The sequence below is a fragment of the Pipra filicauda genome, unplaced genomic scaffold (genome assembly GCF_003945595.2).
Source record: "Pipra filicauda isolate LSUMZ 115617 unplaced genomic scaffold, ASM394559v2 scaffold368_size711631_pilon, whole genome shotgun sequence".
Lineage (NCBI taxonomy): Eukaryota > Metazoa > Chordata > Aves > Passeriformes > Pipridae > Pipra > Pipra filicauda.
The window spans coordinates 150,481-170,507 of record NW_024104496.1 but is presented as its reverse complement, the minus strand read 5'-3'; the positions used below and the strand labels follow the sequence as shown (position 1 = coordinate 170,507).

General features: G+C 39.3%; 1 protein-coding gene across 12 annotated transcripts in view; it reads right to left on the bottom strand.

The window, feature by feature from the left end:
• Positions 1-20,027, bottom strand: part of TRIM2 (tripartite motif containing 2) — an 89,503-nt gene that overhangs the window by 16,918 nt on the left and 52,558 nt on the right. For all 12 annotated transcript variants that reach the window (XM_027747337.2, XM_027747340.2, XM_027747338.2 and 9 more), the window contains 5 exons: positions 14,753-14,904; positions 13,940-14,120; positions 10,042-10,765; positions 1,881-1,984; positions 494-661 (listed from right to left, as the gene is read on the bottom strand). In XM_027747337.2, the coding sequence (XP_027603138.1) occupies positions 494-661; positions 1,881-1,984; positions 10,042-10,765; positions 13,940-14,120; positions 14,753-14,904 (1,329 nt within the window). The remainder of the gene's footprint in view (positions 1-493; positions 662-1,880; positions 1,985-10,041; positions 10,766-13,939; positions 14,121-14,752; positions 14,905-20,027) is intronic.

Genomic DNA, 20,027 nt, shown 5'->3' with positions numbered 1-20,027 from the left:
GAATTAGACACTTTATTTGCTGACACACATGGAGTGGAGGAATGCATCATCAATCTGCTACCTTCTTTTTCTCCTCCATATGTCAGTGCAGAGCTTCACATACTCCTCATAAGATTTTGTGTTTGTCTGTGTGTACACACATATCTGCGCATACCTTTCTGTACTATCAGAGTACTAATGACATGAAGGTTGTTGAGCTAGTCCAACTAGACTTGATGGCACTAGCTATCCTCGACCATAAGTTATAGAAAGGAATCCAAGCACCTAGTATGCAGACCTGTAAAGTGGAACATATTGTCTCTACTTGGTATAAGATTAGCATCACAACTGTGATCTCCTCCTATTAATTATACAACATGGCTGTGTCATGGGTTTCCACATCACAGCAATGGAATTTAGACTAAGTTACATGCAGTCTCTTGAAAAACAATGTTACTTTGCATTCCTTTGGAAGACAGAGAAAGCTCAGGAGAGTTCACATGGTAACTCGTACCTTAAATTTTCCATCTGATGAGAATATGCTAACCCATTTGTTATCATAGTCTGCAATAATGATGTCACCACTGGGATGCACAGCCACTCCTGTTGGCCGCTGCAGCTGGCCAGGAGACCTTCCTCGTATGCCAAAACGGCTTTTGAACTGACCATCATTGGAAAATATCTGTAATAGAAAGCATAAGTTTTAAAATTAAGTCTCCATATTACCATCACCTATTTCTCGGAGCTTAGATTTTAGAAGTCACTAATGAACTAATGACTATAGTCAGGAAGAGATCTGGTAACTTGAAGCACTTTTACATAGTCTATATTTGAAAGTGATATGTCTAATTTAAGAAGAAGCTTGCACTTGAACCCTAATTTCAAAATAAAGAAATTCTCTGCACTTACATTGCACTGTTTCTTCAGTGACCTCAAAGTACTTTACAAACAGGCTTAGTGAATTAAGCTCCACAATGTTTCTCTCAGCTGGTAGGAAGTGGTATTATTCCCATATTACAAATGAGGAAACTGAGGCACTGAGTGACTCAGCCACAGTCAATCACTAAGTCTGTCGAAAACGTAGGAATAAGTTCACTGGTTGTGCCCCCAAGCCAGGTAACTAGACACTGAAATTCCTCTGAAGTGGCTGCAAATTATGAAGCGTGAGGGTGCTGATGAATATCTGTCTCTTTGAAAAGGCCTGGAAATGAGTTCTTACAGCATGCGGCTTGCTGGTTCTCACATACTGAAGAACAAGCCACACGCTGCTGCCGTGTTCATTGCTACCACATGGGCAGCCTGAAGAGCGATGACAAATTGTTAATGGTAAAAAAGATGCATGGCAAGCAAAAAAAGAAAAAACAGCTTGATTTTCACACAGGTTACAGAAGCCAAGAAATTATGGATGTTAGAAGTGCTACCACAGAAAAGAGTTCATCATGATATCAGACAGAAAAGTCAATTAAGTACACTAAAAGCCATTTGAAAATTACATCTATATGTTTATTCTTCTATTTGTATTTCCTTAAGAAATTATATTTGTGGCACCTTACCCTAGATTTATGTTTGAAAGCACGGGGGAAAAAATGTACAATGTAAAATTATATTTACAAAAAAGCGTTTTTCCAGATTATTGCATGACTTTTTTTTCATTCATTGCCAAACATCATAAGGAGAGGAAATAAACTCTGATATACATACTAGATATAGTATACATCTGAAAAAGATAGCTGCAGGTCAAGAAGATAGAATGACAATGGATGATAAAAAAATTGAGCTTCCCTTGTATTTTCTATATCTGCTTGAATTGTAGAAAATGTGTCTTTCTGGGACTACAAAAAAGGCAGAGGTGTGGGGGCAGGGAGAAAAAGAAAAACACTGAAAGTGGCATATCCTCATACCTGCACACACTGGTTGTTACTATCTGCTATTAATATTTTTCCATTTGTAGATGCAGCTACACCTTGAAGATTTGTAAATTCCCCTTTGTTTCTTCCTTTGGTGCCTAAAATTGAACACAAAGCACATAAGAAATCAGGTTAGACAGGACTAATCAGTTAGGACCTAAATGTCAACACATGCAATTATTACATTCCTGATCTAAAGATTTCTATTTTGAAGAGTTCTTATCACTGCTACAACTTCAAAGAACCATCTCAGTAACAGATCCACAGTTCTACCTACAAGAAGGGATTATTCATATTCTTCAGCATGTATGCCATCAACATAATTACCTCTTTGGCTTTCATAAATCAGTGTTCACAAATTGCCTCTTGCATGAGGGAAGTAGTAAAAGTTTTTTTCCTAAGTGATGGACTTTTTTTAAACTGTGGATTTTTATTCAACTGAGAAGGAAATTAAAGGGGTACTACTGTGGGAAAATATAGACAGAGGCTAAGATAAGAACTTGCACAGATTACACAGTTTTAGTACAATCAGCTAAGTCTCTAAAACATATCACTTTGGATGGGGCCACTGCAAGAGAGGGAAGTTTCCTATTTACTCATAAACATGACAGTTTTCAGTCATAGGCTTTAAAAATTCCCTTAGCAGGGAAACTCAGATGAAGAATTAGCTTTGAATGACTGGGACATGTGGGCCAATGAAGACCATCACCTGAAGACCGAGTGCTTCTGCAAAGACCTTAGATTGTTTCATAAAGCAGTGTCCACACACAGAGGTCTCATTTTAACCCAGGACAAATGCAATAGTGATTTACATACAACTCTATGTTGTTTCCCCAATGGTTTAAGGTGATAAGGAGTTGTAAAATGTCAACTTTTCATGAAAGTTCAGTAAGTTTAGGTGGCTTATTACTTAGATGTCTGTTTTGAGATGTTCCAAGGAGCATCACAGAGCAAACTGGTATCTTTAAAAGATCAGCCTCAAAATGGCTGGTTCAAAATATACCTGGAACACAGGATAGCCAAATTCTTGATTTGTTTGTAAAAGAGGCTCAGGGGTCTTTAGAAAAGACTGCAGTTATGATCTTAGACTCTAAGGTTATTCATAATGAATGAATGAATTTTGAAACAAACAAAAAACCACAAACCAACAACCAACTCTATAAGCTGTTCTTTCCAAGACTTGGATGCAGTGCTGATTTTCCTGGTAAAATATTTTTACAAGCATTCACTGGCTGTGTATTAACTGAAAAGCTTGTATTTTATTTTAGTCAGTCCAAAATATCCTGGAGCTCAATGATTAAAACTGTTCTGACTGTGATGCCTAATATAAGACATATATATTAGGTCTAATTTGTGTTTGGCTTTCATTAGGGATGTGTATGCTCATAACAACTCTTCTTTCTTCTGTGGTGATGGCTGTGGGATTCATATTTCCTGTCACTGGCTAACAAGGAGCATTTAATTTCTCTGTACTTGCTGCTGCAGGAATGTCCCTTTGTTTCAAGACTTATTTTCTTCAACTCCATCTGCTCCATCCTCTAAACAAGGCAAATGCTTCTCAATTTTTGCACTGCAAGGAGAAACTACGTATTCAGGGAATAGTGAGTTACATACCAATTATATTACCCATTCTTGAGCCATTTCTGTGTATTCTTTTAATATGCAGTGCCCAAGGGATACATGCAGGAATTTTTTTCCACCATATGCTAATGATAAGTTTCCTTTTTGCCTTTTAGCCAAAGAGAATGGAAGAAAAGGGAGAAACATTCCTTTTACTACCGAGAGTAAAGGGAAAACATTTGTTAAAAAAGAGGATGCATAAGCTAGAGCATCTGGAACCAACTAGCACAAACTTTATGGAATGTATGGTCCTTAGCCTTAGAAAAATGTTCTTGAAAGTCAAGGAATTTCATTTTAAAAGATAAGAGAGACCTATATAAAGAGTCACTGAGTGTTCTTCAGTGGGACCTTGTAAATATACATCAAAGGAAAAACTGAAGAAATTACCCAGGAATGCCACAGTCACATTTCACAGTCAGCTTAAGAAATTTAGCAATTTACTAGCATAGTGTGTAGAAGAAATTCAGCTTCATGAAATGTCCTTGTACCTAGCACTTTGCAGCTATTAAACCTATCACATAGGTCCTAATTTGCACACAGGTCTTTATACAGTCCTCTCTGCAGTGGCACAAATTTCTCTGCATAAGAAAGCTGAGGTTAGTGAAACACAGCTTATTTCCTAACGTATGTTCAAGAGGAAAACAGATAACTTTGAACTTTCTGTTTTGAATAATTCACTATGACAGCAAAGATCTGAAGCCAAGCACAGGCACTTCAGATGATGAGAGGAAGGCTTGTAGTAAAGTATGTCAGCCTCTGGAAAAGCAGGCTCCTGCAACTGACTCTGCAATACCAAAGGATGATAGCTCCCCTCTGTAAGCAGAACTTCCTTCCTTATGAACATAACTGCTTGAGAGAGAGTCTGCAGAAAATCTTCTACTGCAAGATACTACTCTATATCAAGGCACTCCATGCTTTGTCTTCTCTCTGTTATGGGCAGTCAGCTATCTCTCCTTAGCCTAGGGAGGCACTAACATTTCAATGGCACAGGGCTGGAACTGGTGGAATCCTCATTCCAGTGTTTCCCAAGCAGCCTTGTTAGGAGATGAAAACGTGCATCTTTCATGCCAGTCATTGCCCAGCCTCATCTCCTTCCTGTTCTGAGCTACTGGAGGGCACAAAGGAGGAAAAGACAGATATTTTACTGCAACTGCTGTGGCAAGCTACTGGGGATTGGGAGAGGACAGCAGAGTTTTCAAAGGCTAAACAGAGTTATTAGGAAGCAGGCCTGTGGAATAGCTCCTTTTATATCATTTTTGTATACAGATAATAACCAGATTTGTCTTAGTCCTAACTCCTTCTGGTATTACTGAGCATAGCCTTAACAAACCAATTAATTTAGCTTTCAACAAAGTAAGTATGCATTTTTTTGCTCAAGACAACCTAGCACACATAAAAAGTTTCATATTTTCAATCTTTTATTCTTGCACACTAGAGACCATATTGAATGTCACCAGAAAGAAGGGAAAAAATAATCTAAAAGCCCATTAGCATCACAGGAGATGTTAAAAATTACATCATGTAACTGCAATAAGATTCTGCTCTGTGAGTGCTGGGAATCTGAACAAACTTGTTGTACGGTGTATATTTTTGATGTGCACAGTAAGAGAAGGAATGGTTTTTGCTTTCTAAGTTTTACTAATATGAATAATAACCTCCTTGCTTGCTTACCTATATTCCCCAGGTTCCTAAAACACAAAGAAAAAACACGTCACTGCCTTCCAGCAGGAAGAGAGTAGATTCAGAGAGACAAAATAAAACTGCAGAAATATTACAGATTATTGGGAAGACTTTAAAGGTTGTGAGTGACCATAACCTGTTGTGTACATACCATTTCTTTCCTGCCTACAACACTTCAAATACTTCTTGGACTCTTCCCTATGTGGTACTGAAAAAAAGGATAAAACTAAGCATGGAAAGACCTACACACATACTGCATGACAGGTGTCAAGGAGTTGTTTTGTTGTTTCCTAGCTTCCTTTATTTTTTCCTCAGAGTGCCAAAAGATATTTAATCAAATCTTACATATTACGAGGATGTGATGCTCCATCTCATAATAGATACAGCTGAAAACCAAAAGGCTCTGTTGTAAAACTGCACTGAATTGTTAAGGCTATGTGCTTGCTGTAAAACAAATGTCAGTGTTTCTAATCCAAGTTCCCACATAACTGCACGTTTTAAAATCAATCAGTCTGTTGGTTGAAGGCACACAGTGTTTGTAACCTTTAAAGAGGAATGAATAATTCAGTAGGAACTCTGGCAGATATGCCCACACACTGTTGGTAGTGAAGATGGTCTGATTTGTATTAATTTGCTTTACACAGCACCTGTCCCTAAAAGCTTGGCCAAGGCCACTTCCAAGACTTGCCTGTGCAGCAGAGCCCCTGTCACCACAGATTAGGTATTCACAAACCCAGGGGTAGGAGCACCTCAGAAACAGTTCTTTGCTGGTACAGCAGCCAAACCTTGAATAATAAGAGTAGAATCCAGGCCAGGTCTCTGTTGTCAGGACATCAGACTCATGCTGGAGATTTTGCTAGCAACTGATGTCAGAGTTGTTCCCCCCCGTCCAGTACAGGTAATCACTGCAATGTAATGCAATGTAGGCCTGGCCAAACTTCACAGTGGCCACCACAAGCTTATAAAGAGTTCATGACAAGCATCATAGGGATTTGAGCTAATAAACTGGAAAAGGAAATCCTATTTTCCCTTTACCAGGCATTTCTATTTCTACCAAAATATAAATTCTGTATAGAAAACATCTTGCTATTTCATACTAATTATTAATGGTTTTGTTCCAGAGTTCTGAAACATAGAATGAAGAATAACTGATTAAAGTGTGTCAGAGGGGCCTCTGCACTTCTGTACTACATGGAATGACTCCACATACACATCCCTTTCTTCTCCAATGCCCTTAGTCAGGCTGTAATTTGGCCAGGACACGACCTTGCCGGAAAGGTAGAGAAGGGATGGGGAAAGAGGAGGAAGCAGATGCTGCTTGCTGCAGGGAGAAGGTTCCTCTGAACCATCCACCCAACGGGGCTAACTGCAGTTGGAAAAATCCATATTGTTTTCAAGGACATGCGTATCCCTATCTGTCCCCTTATGTATCTTTGTAAAAATGCAACAAGTATATACTTAGAGCCAGCCCTGTTCCTTTCAAAAAGAACAATCCAATATGGAGTTTCAGGCAGAAGCCTTCAGAGACAATTAAAGAAATGTGTCACGATCAGTGGCACAGAGTCTAGTTGGAGGATTATATCTAGCAGTGTCCTCCAGTATTAACTGATTCATCAGTTGACTTGGATGAAGCAGTAGAGGCTTCCTCAGCAAGTTTGCTGATGAAACAAAGCTAGAAGGAGTGGCTGATATCCCAGAGTGCTGCGCAGCCTTCCAGAAGGACCTCGACAGGCTTGAGGGATGGAGAGAGAGGAACCATCTGAAATTCAACAAAGGCAAATGCAGGGTCCTGCACCTGGGGAGGAATAACCCCAGGCACCAGTACAGGCTGGGGGCTGACCTGATGGAAAGCAGCTCTGCAGAGGACTTGGGAATCCTGGTGAACAACAGGCTGTCCATGAGGTAGCAGTGTACCCTTGTGGCCAAGAAGGCCAATGGTATATGGACTGCATTAGAAAGAGCACTGTCACCACTGTGAGGTGATCTTGCCCGTCTACTGAGCCCCGGTGAGGCCACATCTGCAGTGCCATGTCCAGCACTCCTCAGTACAAGAGAAACATGGAGCTCCTGGAGCAGGTCCAGTAGAGGGCTGCAAGATGATTAAGGGACTAGACCATCTTTCTTATGAGGAAAGGCTTAAAGAGTTGGTCCTGTTCAGCCTCAAGAAGAGACAACTGAGAGAGGACCTCATCAATGTCTATCAGTATCTGAAGGAAGGGTGTCAAGAGGATGGAGTCAGGCTCTTCTTGGTGGTGCCAAGCAACAGGACAAGAGGCAATGGGCAGAAACTGATGTACAGGAATGCCTTATGCACCTGAACATGAGGAAGAACTTCTTTACTGTGCAGGTGACCAAGCACTGCAACAGGTTGCCCAGAGAGGTTATGCAGTCTCCCTCACTAGAGATATTCAAGAGCCATCTGGACACAATCCTGTGCCATGTGCTCTAGGATTCCCCTGCTTCATCAGGGAGGTTGGACCAGATGACCCACTGTGGTCCCTTCCAACCTTCCCCCTTTTGTAATTCTGCAAAACACCTGATCAAGAATCCCTTTGCTCCCCCTAAGCCTACTTTCTAAACTGCACTAAAGCTATTATTACACAGGCCTTGGTTTTGAGTTTTTATTGGAGTAGATTCACAGTAAGGCTCTTATTTGCCTTTAGCATTGATAACAGACCAGATGACGTTCACGCCTAGTAAGGAGGCTGACAGAAGGTACTGTTAAAGGCACTTCTTTTTTTTACACACTAAATGTACCAGCTAAACTTAGATGCTCAGTTACATGACTGAACAGACAAGTAAACACAGTCTGAGGAAAAGGAAAATGGTACTTTCTAGCAAAGGGCCAACTCTCCATCTGGCTGTATCTGATGCTAATCCCAAATATAAATACATGAAGGGAAAAAAGCAGTTAAAGTGGGAAATAGCACCACTACTGCTAAACAGTGTCAAAGAACCCAGTCATGAAAAGTGCCAGAAGAGAAAAAGTACCAAGGTACACAGCACAGCAGAGCTAGAACACAAAATGGAATCCTGGACAGAGCAGCTGATGCCAACCATGTCTCTTAACCCTCCTTTGGAGGACATGGGAGAGATTTACCAGGGAAGATGGAAGTGGCTGACACTGTGAACATCCCTCACCTCTGCTCAGCATGGGTCTAAGGCACAAAAGCAGGGTAATGAAGAAGAGACTTCCCTCTCACTTTAGTGCTTCCTACCACTTGTAGAGGTAGCAAAAAACCACTGAGCAACAATTATTTTCTAGATATCATAAGAACATGCTTGTTTTCATTTGTATAGAATAAGGATATGCTGCACAGATATTGCATGGACACACCCGTAGAGATCGCATCTGTTTAAAAAAAATAGGTCGAGGATATAAATTATTGAGACAGAAAAAGAGGATGCAAGAAATGCTCTGTTGTCGTAAATAATGAGTTACACAAATCTATGAATGTGAAGTCAATAACGTGACCTTAAAATGTCTGAAGAGAACCACATGCCACTTTAAAAGCCATGAATAGCACAGAATTGGCAGAAGATACAATGCACACTTCCCCATGAAGGAAATGTACTAATGTTGTGTTAATGCTATCTCTTGCTAATACTAGCAGGACAACAATCTCCTATTAGGAGCTGATCAATTTACTTGTGCATAAAAGCCCATATATCAGTGCACATACCATAGCATACTCCATATACTTGGATGACCAGAGAAATATTACAGGGTGGTTCTCCAACACAGCTGTATGAGCTTCTGGCAGCCCCAATATAAGATTTATCTTGCCCAGTTTAAAATACAGATCCAGATTTGGCCAGGACCATCAGAGGAATTCAACAATGGGTTCAAAATAGAAATAGTTGTGTTGGAAAAGAGTGATAAACTTTATACTACCTCATCAACAAATGAACCAAACCTTAACTTTTCAAAGTGAGCTGAACCAAACGAACTCTTAAATCCATGAAGGAAATCCTTGTGAAAATGTCAGAAGTCTTACCTGTCTCAATAATTTTGCATATTGTGGAAGAGTATAAAACACTAGAGAATTACAGCTGCAATGGCTTGAGACCTTTCAGATGATGCATACATAAGCCCACAGAAGCCCAGAGGAACATCTCTATCTATGTAGCATCATTGTGTGAAATGAGTGGCTGAAAGCTGAACATGTAATAGGATGAAATATTACTCTCAGCTCAGATTTTCTAAAAAATAGCAATCCATATATCCCAAATGTCGGCACTCTGAGAGGTTTAATCAGGAAAAACTCTGAGACATGCATAGCTCTTGTTCTAATTATTTCATCTTCCTTTTTCGACTGGTGAAGAAAGGGAGGAGGTACCACTCAAAAATAAAGCACATGGTCATGACTGCATCCCAAGAGAAAAAAAAGGGCACTGCACTTTTTGGAAAATGTTGAAGACTTCTAGAGTTTGTAGTATATTGGAGAAAATAGCTGAAAAATAAATCTAACAAACAACACCACTACCAACAAAAGCCAAACCAGAACCATATCGCTATTTAGCCAGAAACTGCTCACTAGAAGCAAGGGATACAGAAGCAGAAATTACAAGCTGAAATTACTTTAATCCATACCAAAAGCTTTGTAATAAGAATATTACCAGTTTTTAAAATATCCCAAATCAAATGTGTGCATTGCTAAATCCAAATCCCAATTCAATATTTGCTGCAAACATAATTCCAGAAGTGTGGACTTTCAAAATTTACAAAAGTCAAGAGGTCTAAAGACATCATCAGGTTGCTCTACTTACACCTTTACCTTAACAATAATTTAACTTTTTCATCCAGTTTCCCTAAACTATTTTTAAGTACGTCACAGGTAGCAAAATCACCTACCTACTCTGAAGATCAAATCATCTTCAATGGGATTCTCTTTTCTTTTGCCAGTGCTGTACATGCTTGCAGGTCTTTTCACAGCTTTCTGCTTCACATGGCCACTGCCAGGAGATTTAACACGCCTCTTAACCCCTTCGGTGGTAGGGGACACATCTGCTGATCTGACCACTTTAAGTTTGAACGGGCTGCCCTTGATATGTTGATCATAAAGTCTCAGAGACAAAGTGAAGTCCCCTTCTTTCTGAACAGTATACAAAAATTCGTAAGTGCCATTTTTGTTGTCAAGTATTTCTCCATCTGCTACACTCCCATCAGGCGTGCTCAGTTCAGCAGTGAGGTAAGCATTCCCGGATTTACAGAGTTCCCCATCTTTGTCCTTGGTTGTGATGGTGACGGACATGGGCTGTCCAATCACCGTCTGCCTCAGTCCCTCGCCTGTGGCCACTGTTTCAGAGGCAACAGCATTGGTGGTTAAAATAGTACCCAGATTGTGAATGGACTTCTTCAGGCCTTCTGTTTCCACTATGAAGTCCAACTGATCATTTTCACGGGGCTGCAGTGGGAAGTCCCGCTCAGCCAGTTCATTCAGCTTGTCACTCATTTGCTTCTTCACCAGCAGCACTTCGGTTTCAGTGCCATGGTTGAGGGCTTGGGCTGTGAAGTTGCTGCAACTTTTAATGCTTTCTTGCCCTTCAAGTAAGGTATCCAGCTGTGTCTGGAGGACCTGTGTGCATTACCAAACACCAGATTAGCATCATGTTACAAGAACTGTCCTATGAAAATGTAGCATACTTTATATCTGAAGGCCTTTGTAGAACCCAAATTTATAGTGCATTAATTTAGAGTTTAATTTGAACTTCTTAGAAAAAGTACCCAGTAATCCCCAACACATATTTAGAATATAATGCTCCAATACAAAAAATCTACCCTGGTTTGGGTCTTCAGGGCTTCACAGATCCACTGCCACACTAGACTGAATTATTGCCCCACCTGTCTTGTGTCTTCTTTTTTTTTTAAGAAAAAAACCCCAACAACAAATCTAAAAGCTTGGACCTGCTCCATCTAACTTTCAGCAGTCACAGTTAATGAGATAGTTATAGACAATTGAGCTGTGTGCACAGAGGCAGAGATATTTTGGATTCATCAGGCCCATTAATAAGACAGGCTGAAAGAAACTTCTTGAAACCATTTCTTCAGAGCTGAAGGAAACTGTGAGTTACTCCTCTATGGAGATGGACAAGAAGGCACTCTCAAGACCTGTATGTACATCCATCCTGAGGAAAAGTGTGACTCGTGGACTAAATAAGTGAAGAAAGGAAAATTCTCCCCAGCAGAAGCAGGGAAGTTGGTTCCCTAGTTCCAGCAGGGTGGAAAGTAAAACATACAGAATGGGTTGTGGATATTGGAAAGAGCTGGATTGAGTAGCCTGAAATTTTGGTGGGCAGCAAGTAGTTACTCTATATTTAAGACTATGAAGGAGTTTCTTTTATAGGGTTAATTTTGGCCCTCAGTCTAAAATCCTTAAAACAGTACTGACCTCAAAATTGTTAGGTGTGGGCTGGGAACAAAGCTAACCTTTTTTTTTAAACCATTCTTGCAATGATTTGGAAAAAGGATCCCTGAATTATAACAACCTAGCAGAAAAATTCCTGACAGTCAGGAAAACATTCCAGCTGGCCCCCATACTCTCCACTGATAAAATACTCAAACTAAAGTACCCAGTCACACACATGCTATGTTTTTCCTACAGAGAACTATAGCACAGACATTACTGTTGATTAGAGAGGGGGGTTTTTGACCATCAATGTAAAGGAAATATTTTTGAAATATTTCAATTGATTTTAAAGTAAACTTAGAGACTGGGTGTATTTATTGTTATAAAATACTTTTCCCTTGCTGAGACATGCTATGTAATGATATTGCATGATAAGGGCACTTTTTCCTAAGTTTTACAAAGCTTTCAGCTTTTCATCCACTGGAGAAAATCCAAGATCATGTGTTATTGATATGGAAAAGTGATAACAACACAAAATGTTTTGCAATCAAAACAGAATGAACAAATGTCAAGACTACACTAAAATTTCAAGTTATCTGTTTTTCTAGGCATCCATAAACCTCTCAGGATTCAATACAAGGCATTTTTAATCTGCTTTGTCTTTATTCAAGGACATAAGTAGTTAAAGAGAGTGCATAGCTAATAATTTCCCAATATGACAAAACCCCATATGCTTGGGATAAGAAATCACAAACTTATGAGAAAGACAACTTGCAGCTATGTTTTAAAACCAATATTTTCTCAAGATAGTTTTCTTTCATTACAAAGATTGAAAATATTAAATCTTAACATAAATACTATTTAAAATGTACTTTGAGTATTTTACACAAGGCCTCTTTCAGTCCATTGGAAACTGAACTGCCAACTTTCTTTTAGTAAAGTGCCGATCTTTCATTTTTCATTTTTGAAAAGTATGATCAAAATAACTGAAGATTTGGGTTTGAATTATTTTGCGGGACTACTATTCATTCAAAAGTAAAATCCAATTTCAACTGCTTTTTTTAAATATAAAGAGGGGAGATGCCTCTTTTACTGCTTATGTGCAACTTTGCAAAAATTTGATTCTCTAATGTTCAAAATAGTTACTAAACTATTTTAAATCCCTTTCAACAACAATAATTTAACATCATATTCTATCTAGTGTAAACTTTGTACACATCCAACGTGTATTTGTTTGCTAAGAAAGTACGTTTGTGTGATATCTTGAATACATTTAGATGAACCTGGGATCTGAGTCCAAATTATTGATGCTAAAACTTCTCAGCTGCTACTTAGCTCTGGAGATGACTAACTTCTGTGCCCCAGTGGTCTTGGGCTCCCTCTGTTTCTAAAAGTACACATCTTGTGCGCATGTTAGAATTCCTCCATTTTCACAGGTTTAGCAGTTCAAGACCTTCCTAATGATCAAGCCTATTCCAGATCCAGGAATGCAACATTCCTCCACTTCAGACATCTGGAGATGGTCAAGCTGCTCAGCAATGGCAGAGAATGACCAAAGATGCCAATGCTATCAGGCACTCTTGAAACTCCAGTTGTTGATGTTATTTTCTTTTCAAGACTACTTTGAGGGAAGAAATTTTTCTTTTATATAAAACAGACAACTGATGCCCAGGAAGACAAGGACTAAATAATTTCATTTTCCTGATTCAGACTTAATAATCCTCAACAAAAACCCTACCTACCAGGCTACAGGCTTCTTTTTGTAAAAATGTACAGGTTTCTGTTTTCCGCTTCTGCAGCTTAGTCTACAATACAGGTGGTAAACCCCAAAATTCAATCATCTAGATAGGAAGTAAAAGTATGAATACAGCTCTGTAATCTATTGCTCTCAGCATTCCCCTGAGAAAGTGAGATGTCCCTCCAATCTTAATGTGTTCCAATTGATGACATCTAACATGCAATATGTTACCAAGTACTGGAAAGGAAAGCAGTGCTTTGAAGCATAACAGGAAGCCCTACTCAGTTATTCAGGACAAATTGTTTGGCCTGTATCTTCATGGAAGGGTTCATACGATTGTAGCCCAAGAATTCAGACTTTCCTTTGGTGTTCCCTTACTGTCATTTGCACATCAGCATGTTGGCTTTAAGTAGAAGCCTGCTTAGTGTGTTGGCCATTTTAGCTCCTCCTCACACACCATTCACAAAGGGCTATCTGCCCAGGCAGGGTCTGTATTCCACTTATAAGGCTGAGCACCAACAAGCGAGGTTCTGCAGCACTTGATTTCCCGAAAAAGTTATTCTCTAGATCTCAGACACAATTTGTCAAAGTGGCATCCTGCATCGTTTGTAAAAACTGGATGATTAAATTAACAGCTTTTCATTGAAACAAAACATGCATCTTACTTTGTGTTTAAGGCCATAATTCACTTCCAGTTCCATGAGCAGCACGCTCTTTCGCACATTTAAAGTCTTCTGGAGTTCATCAAAAGTGGAATGAATGTCATCTACAATGCTAGCCTTTTGGTTGGTTAACTGGTGTATGATTTCAGATATAAAATGAAGTGCTGAGTCGATCTCTGGAAGCCTGAGGGAGGAATTACATTACAAAGATTGCTGTTTCAAAAGTCATTAAACATTGGCCCTTGCCTGGTATCTTTTAATGAAACTCTAATCAGCAGGCTGTTTTTAAACTCAGTCATTTCCCAGAAGTAAGTTCATTTCTTTTATAACCACATAGTGGGTGTGGTCTCATAAAATAATCCCTCCCTTATGCAAATGTATTAGACTTTAGGCACTACCAACAATGAAACCTTGGATCCTCCATCCTTTATGCTACATGATATCTACTCCAGAAGATATAACTAGATCTACCTCACTTTTTCATGGTTTTTTTAGCCTTTTTGGCACCATAGTGTTTGTACTAGTCTTTTTAGCACCCAATATTATTTATTTAGCAATCATTAAATTCATAACTGGATTGTAGTTTTCTCCTTAACATTTTATGCCCCTTCTTTGGAGGACACTTGCATTTCTAACGGCCTCTGTTTTGCAAAAGACACATAGGAATCTTTTGCTCTTTTCTCTAACATCACACTCAATGGATTTTTTTAATGCTATCCTCACTATGGCACCAGCACACTAAAACATCTACCCAAGTTAACACAGGAAGCCAGCGATAGAACTGAAAATGGAAAATAATCAGTGGAGTCTCCCCACCTTTTGTTGACAGCATCCAACTGGACTTGGAGGGAAGCCTTGTGTTGCTCTACCACATCCTTGAGTGGTACCGTGGGATGCTCTGCGTGTTCTCCCTCTGTGCACTCCCGGCACATAGCTGTCTCACAGGACTGGCAGTAAAACTCCATCACCTGGAAAAGTGCACAACTCTACGTTCAAACATGGCAGCAGTAACACAATTCAAAGCACATCTTACTGGGTCTTGAACTCATGTTATTATCCAGCCTCTGAGACAAAGCTTCTCTTTTTTTAGACACTAATACTTTACTGCCTAAAAGATGGTTGTTATTCTTACATATTTCATATTAAAATGCTGGTTTAAATGAATTTTATTCTATCAGAACAGCAGCCTGTGAACAATGCTGGACTTCAGTGCTGGTCCTAACATCATCTTTATACTGTGTAATAGTAAGTTTTGGTGTCTGTCTTAAGTACTCTGTGAAACAACTCAAAAAAGCAGGGCATTCAAGTACCCTCACTAACTTGATCCTTAGTCTTCCCAGAGGTTCTGCCAAAGGAAGTGTAAACTTAGACTGTTTTTTGTAACAGAACCTCTGGTGGAACATAAACTTGATGGGACTCACCAAACAGCATGTTTATTTGCTAGAGGAAAGCACCCTAAATGAACTAACCTGCTGCAGGGGAAAATCTCCATATCCCTTACTAATCCCTTAAAACCATCAAAACTTCATATCTGAGATTATAATAGGAATGCTGATCTACACTTGAAAGAGGAGGAGATTGTTTGAACCTGTTATGTTCTCAGTAAGATGCTGTCTAGAGATAAAAATAGATCTTTACATGTAATAAGTACCCCAAATTCTGAATATATTCATGAAGGGAAAGAAGGAGAGAAATGCTGTGCCCAAAATCATAAGTTAGTCAAAATAATGCACATATATGCAAATGCAGCATGAGACTTCCTTTTACAGCTAGGAAGTCCTTGGGCACAAAGCATTTTAGGCTTATTAAAAGGATACAAAGAAGCCTGTAGTATATGCTTCAAAGGAAGACCTTGGCAGCTCTTTTGCATTCAGAACACAGCATCAGAATCTTGAATAATTTGGCTGGTGCTCTTCTAGCACTCAGACATCTCACACAAGAGGGTTGTGCTGGAGATGTTGGTTGAGAGTGAGATGGTTGTGTAGAATCAGCTGTTTACAGGTGAGCAGAGGAAACTGTAACAGTACCATGCAAAGTAGCTGGCTGCTCCAAGGCATCTTGAGAATTAAGGAGGGGGAAGCAAGAATCATGATTTGCACGTGGCTATTAGCATTAATAGGGATTTGCCTCTGATAAGCTCCTTTCGGTCTTATTCCCATTCTTCCCTCTTATCTCAATTCACAAGATATGGGATTCACATGCAGTGAGGGTTTAGTCATTTGTCGGCCATTTGTGTAAGCCCCTTTAGAGAAAAGTTAAAAGTTGCTCTAAATAACTCGTGTAACATCAAATATATCAGCAAGGGGGGGGAAAAAAAAAGTAGACCTTTTAAACAATTACAATCCTCATCAACACTACTCTAGTCACTGTGAATTTAGCAGTTTCATGGTAATAGATCCCCCGAGGCCTGGTAGTTACTTTGGTAGGCACTATGATGTGATGCGTTCTTACAGTGCATAGAGGAAATTAGTTAAGCACAGTTTAGGATTTAAATTCTTTTCAAAGGCTTCAAGAACTTGCAAGCAGAAACAACCAAAAGGAAGAATATTTTATTAGGAAACTCTGAAGTCTTTTTATACAGACAAAAAAATTTCATTTATTTTGAATGAGTGTCCAACTGTGTTCATCTTTCTGCCTCCTCATAATATAATGCTTAGGTTCAGGATATTTTAACAAGCCCTTTATTTATTCAATATTTTTATCTTTGGATACAGTGATTAGAATAATTTAATATTTCTGTTTCCTACTGAACACTCTATAATAAACATCATTATATTTGCAGCCACATATATCATGAAGAAAGCATTTCATTAGCATATTGAAGTTTAGCCCAAACAACTTTCTTCCTCTTTATTCATGCAACAGAGAAACACATATGGTAATACAGTAACATGAATGGTAATAGCAAGCAGACCACAAAGACCTAATGCGTATGTCTGCACAGAAATAGTTGTCAAATTCAAAATGTTTTGAGAGAGAGAGTTTTCATTTCCCACTAAATGTTTTTGATTGTGCCATAGCTGAAGGAGAAGGAAAACCTAATATTAATACAATTCAGGCTTCAAGTGTCTAGATAAGTTGATTTGCTAAGATTTTTTCTAGCATTTCTTAATCTGGTAAGACTAATGTCTAACTACAGACAGACACATGTTGCTGGCTTTTCATCTCTCCCCTCCATGCCCAACATGGGTATCACAGTTTGTGACATTCCCAGAAAGCTTTTCATTATAACAGGTTTGCTTTACAAAATAACTCAAAAAATTACATTTGGCTGAACCTCTCCTTTCCAAATTGAAGAGAGCTCTTGGTCAGGATATACTATGGCATCCAATACCAGCTTCAGCTGTATTTTCACTGAATTTAATGAGAACATTCCCATCAGCTGTAAAGACATGTGACATAATACCCACTGGTTCTGAAATCCCATCCACTAACTCCCACCTTAAACCAGACCAGCATATTTCAGCACAATGATGTAACTGAAGACCCATGCATATCTTCACTACAGTAATTAAACTGAATTTACAGAAACTTTTAAATTTGCATAATCAAGGATGCGAGTACTTCTGAATTAGATTACACGAAGTCAAGACACACTAATTCCAGCCCTTCAAAGTTCAGGTCTTGAGGAAAAGGCTCTCACCAATCACAAGCCCCACTTCTCTAAAATCACATTGCTCATCCTGTGCTTTCTATTTGTTTGAATTAAAAGAGCAGCCTAGAGAAAAAGGCTCTGTGCTTCCCACCTTCCTCATCTCACACACACGCTTAATTCCTCTGTCCCAGGGCTAGCATGTACCTTAGCTTTTAGAAGAATGTACGTTTGAATCACCTGAGGGTACATTTGAGATATCTGATAAAATTTAGAATGTGGGGGTTTGCTCTGCCTAGTCATAGCTTTTGCCTTACCATACTATAAACTTGAAAACTTTAAGCAAATTTTTAGAATATTTTTGTAAGACTGTCATGACTTAAACAATATGCTTACATAGAAGTGAACCACCCAAACCCCTTGTATGACTTTCCAATTCAGATATGATTGTATCAGTCACACTATTGCTTCCTACCTATATTAAACGTTCCCTGTGAGGCAGAACAAAATTTTGCCAGCAGTGAGCTCAGTTTATTAGTTCTAATGCTCATTAAGAGTCTAACCCTGATATTCTGCATTTTTTATTTAGCCTCAATGACACACTGAATATTGAAGAGTACAGAATAGAATTAGATTACAGTTTAATGGGATACACGAGTAAGTGACATGGTGGGAAGTACAGAGGTGAGGAGAAAAAACAAGGGTTTAAAAGGTACGGTATGAAGTCACTTCCTCGGAATATCAAGGATAGGTGCTTTTTTATTTTTCCAAGAGAAGCATACAGGTAGTAAGCAACACCTGCACAAGTTCAGGAAGTGTTTTTTAAACAAAATCTTATGCCTGTCAAGTTGCCAAGCTATATTGTGATCTTTTGAGAAAAAGCTAGTCAGAGCTAAGGCATGCTCTCTTACTACGAGCATTTAATTAATATTCTGTATCCTCTCTTCTTACGCTCCATAGACAGAAAATACATTGCCCCTGTAAAAGCATGGATCCTCAACTCTGGGCTGGTTTTCACTTCAAATTCAAATAAAACCCAAGCAGGGACTTTTCAGGATGGGTGACTGCAAAGAGTCCACACCACACATTACATACTATGAAGTAATGGAGCTAGAATTTCATAGCCTTCCCTGTCCTGGCTGCTGTAGCTGCCCCTAAATGATCATGGATCAATGTTAGGATCCAGGATGCTTATACACGACAAGAGCTGCACATGTTTAGCAGCTGAGAATAAAGCCAATCTTATTTTAATGTGTAGGTAGAAGGTAAAAATCTTCTGGTAGGTTCAGAAGTTCCACATGTGCCCTATTACCCCGACTTACAAGAACATACATTTGTGCTCTGTGTTGGGTCAATATGAGGAAGCATTTGTTTATACTTCAAGCACAGGAAACCATCTCTCATGTTAAGGTACTGCAAGCTAAGTTTCATTTTTCATAAGAACACACAGAACAAAGATTCCACAATGGAGGATGAGAGGATGTGCACAGAAGGAATAGAATACACGCACATATGGAAAATATGGGTGACGGGAATAAGAGACCAACTGAAAGGGAAAATATCTAACCTACATGGCCTGAGGAAGGCTAAATTACAAGTAGACAGGTAAGTTAATAAGAAAGTATCTGTGCATCAGTTTCTATGTGATTTTAATCAAAGAGGTTTAAATCCAGCATGGCTCAAATGACTGAAAAAACTTGTTTAAACAGAAACTTATTTCCAAGCTAATACGAAGAAAATCTGGTAATATTTAAAAGAAATATACTTCATGCAAATGGTAAAAATACAATGGGTCTGACCCTACCCCAAGCAATATGTAAAAATTAATGGAGGGAGGATTCAATGCATAATGACTGCTGGTTCTGTGAAGGCATTCTCCAGCTACCAGCTCAATCTTCTTTCACTTCCTAAATCCCCCTGAAAAGCTACTAGCAGCCAGGCATTTAGAATCACAGAATCATAGAATACTCTAAGTTGGAAGGGACCAACAAGGATCACTGAAGTCCAACTCGTGGGCCTGCACAGGACAGCCCCAGGAATCACACCACATGCCTGACAGCATTGTTCAAACGCTTCTTGAATTCTGTCAGGCTTGGTGCTGTGATCGCTTCCCCGGGGAACTTGTTCCAGTGCCCAACCACCCTCAGTGTGAAGAACCATTTCCTAATAGCTAACTTACTTGCCATGCAGTGCCCTCATGTTCTGTATCTATGAAGCCATCAAAATCCGTTCCTCAGTGATGCCTAAGGTGCCCAGCACCTTGGCCTGTGCACCCTGCCGCCCTTCAGCCAGACCCACCTGGCCAGCCTCAAGCAGCTCTCCCCAAAGCTTACCTCAGCTCCTCCCATCACAAGGACTAATGTGTGCCATTTAGCTTTTCATTTCCTAGTTCCACAAAACTTTAAATTGGAGTAATCCTCAGCCTATCCCCAACTCCTATCTCCCAGATACTTACTGAAGCGAGAAGATATTCCCATCACACATTATTAGCATCCTAAA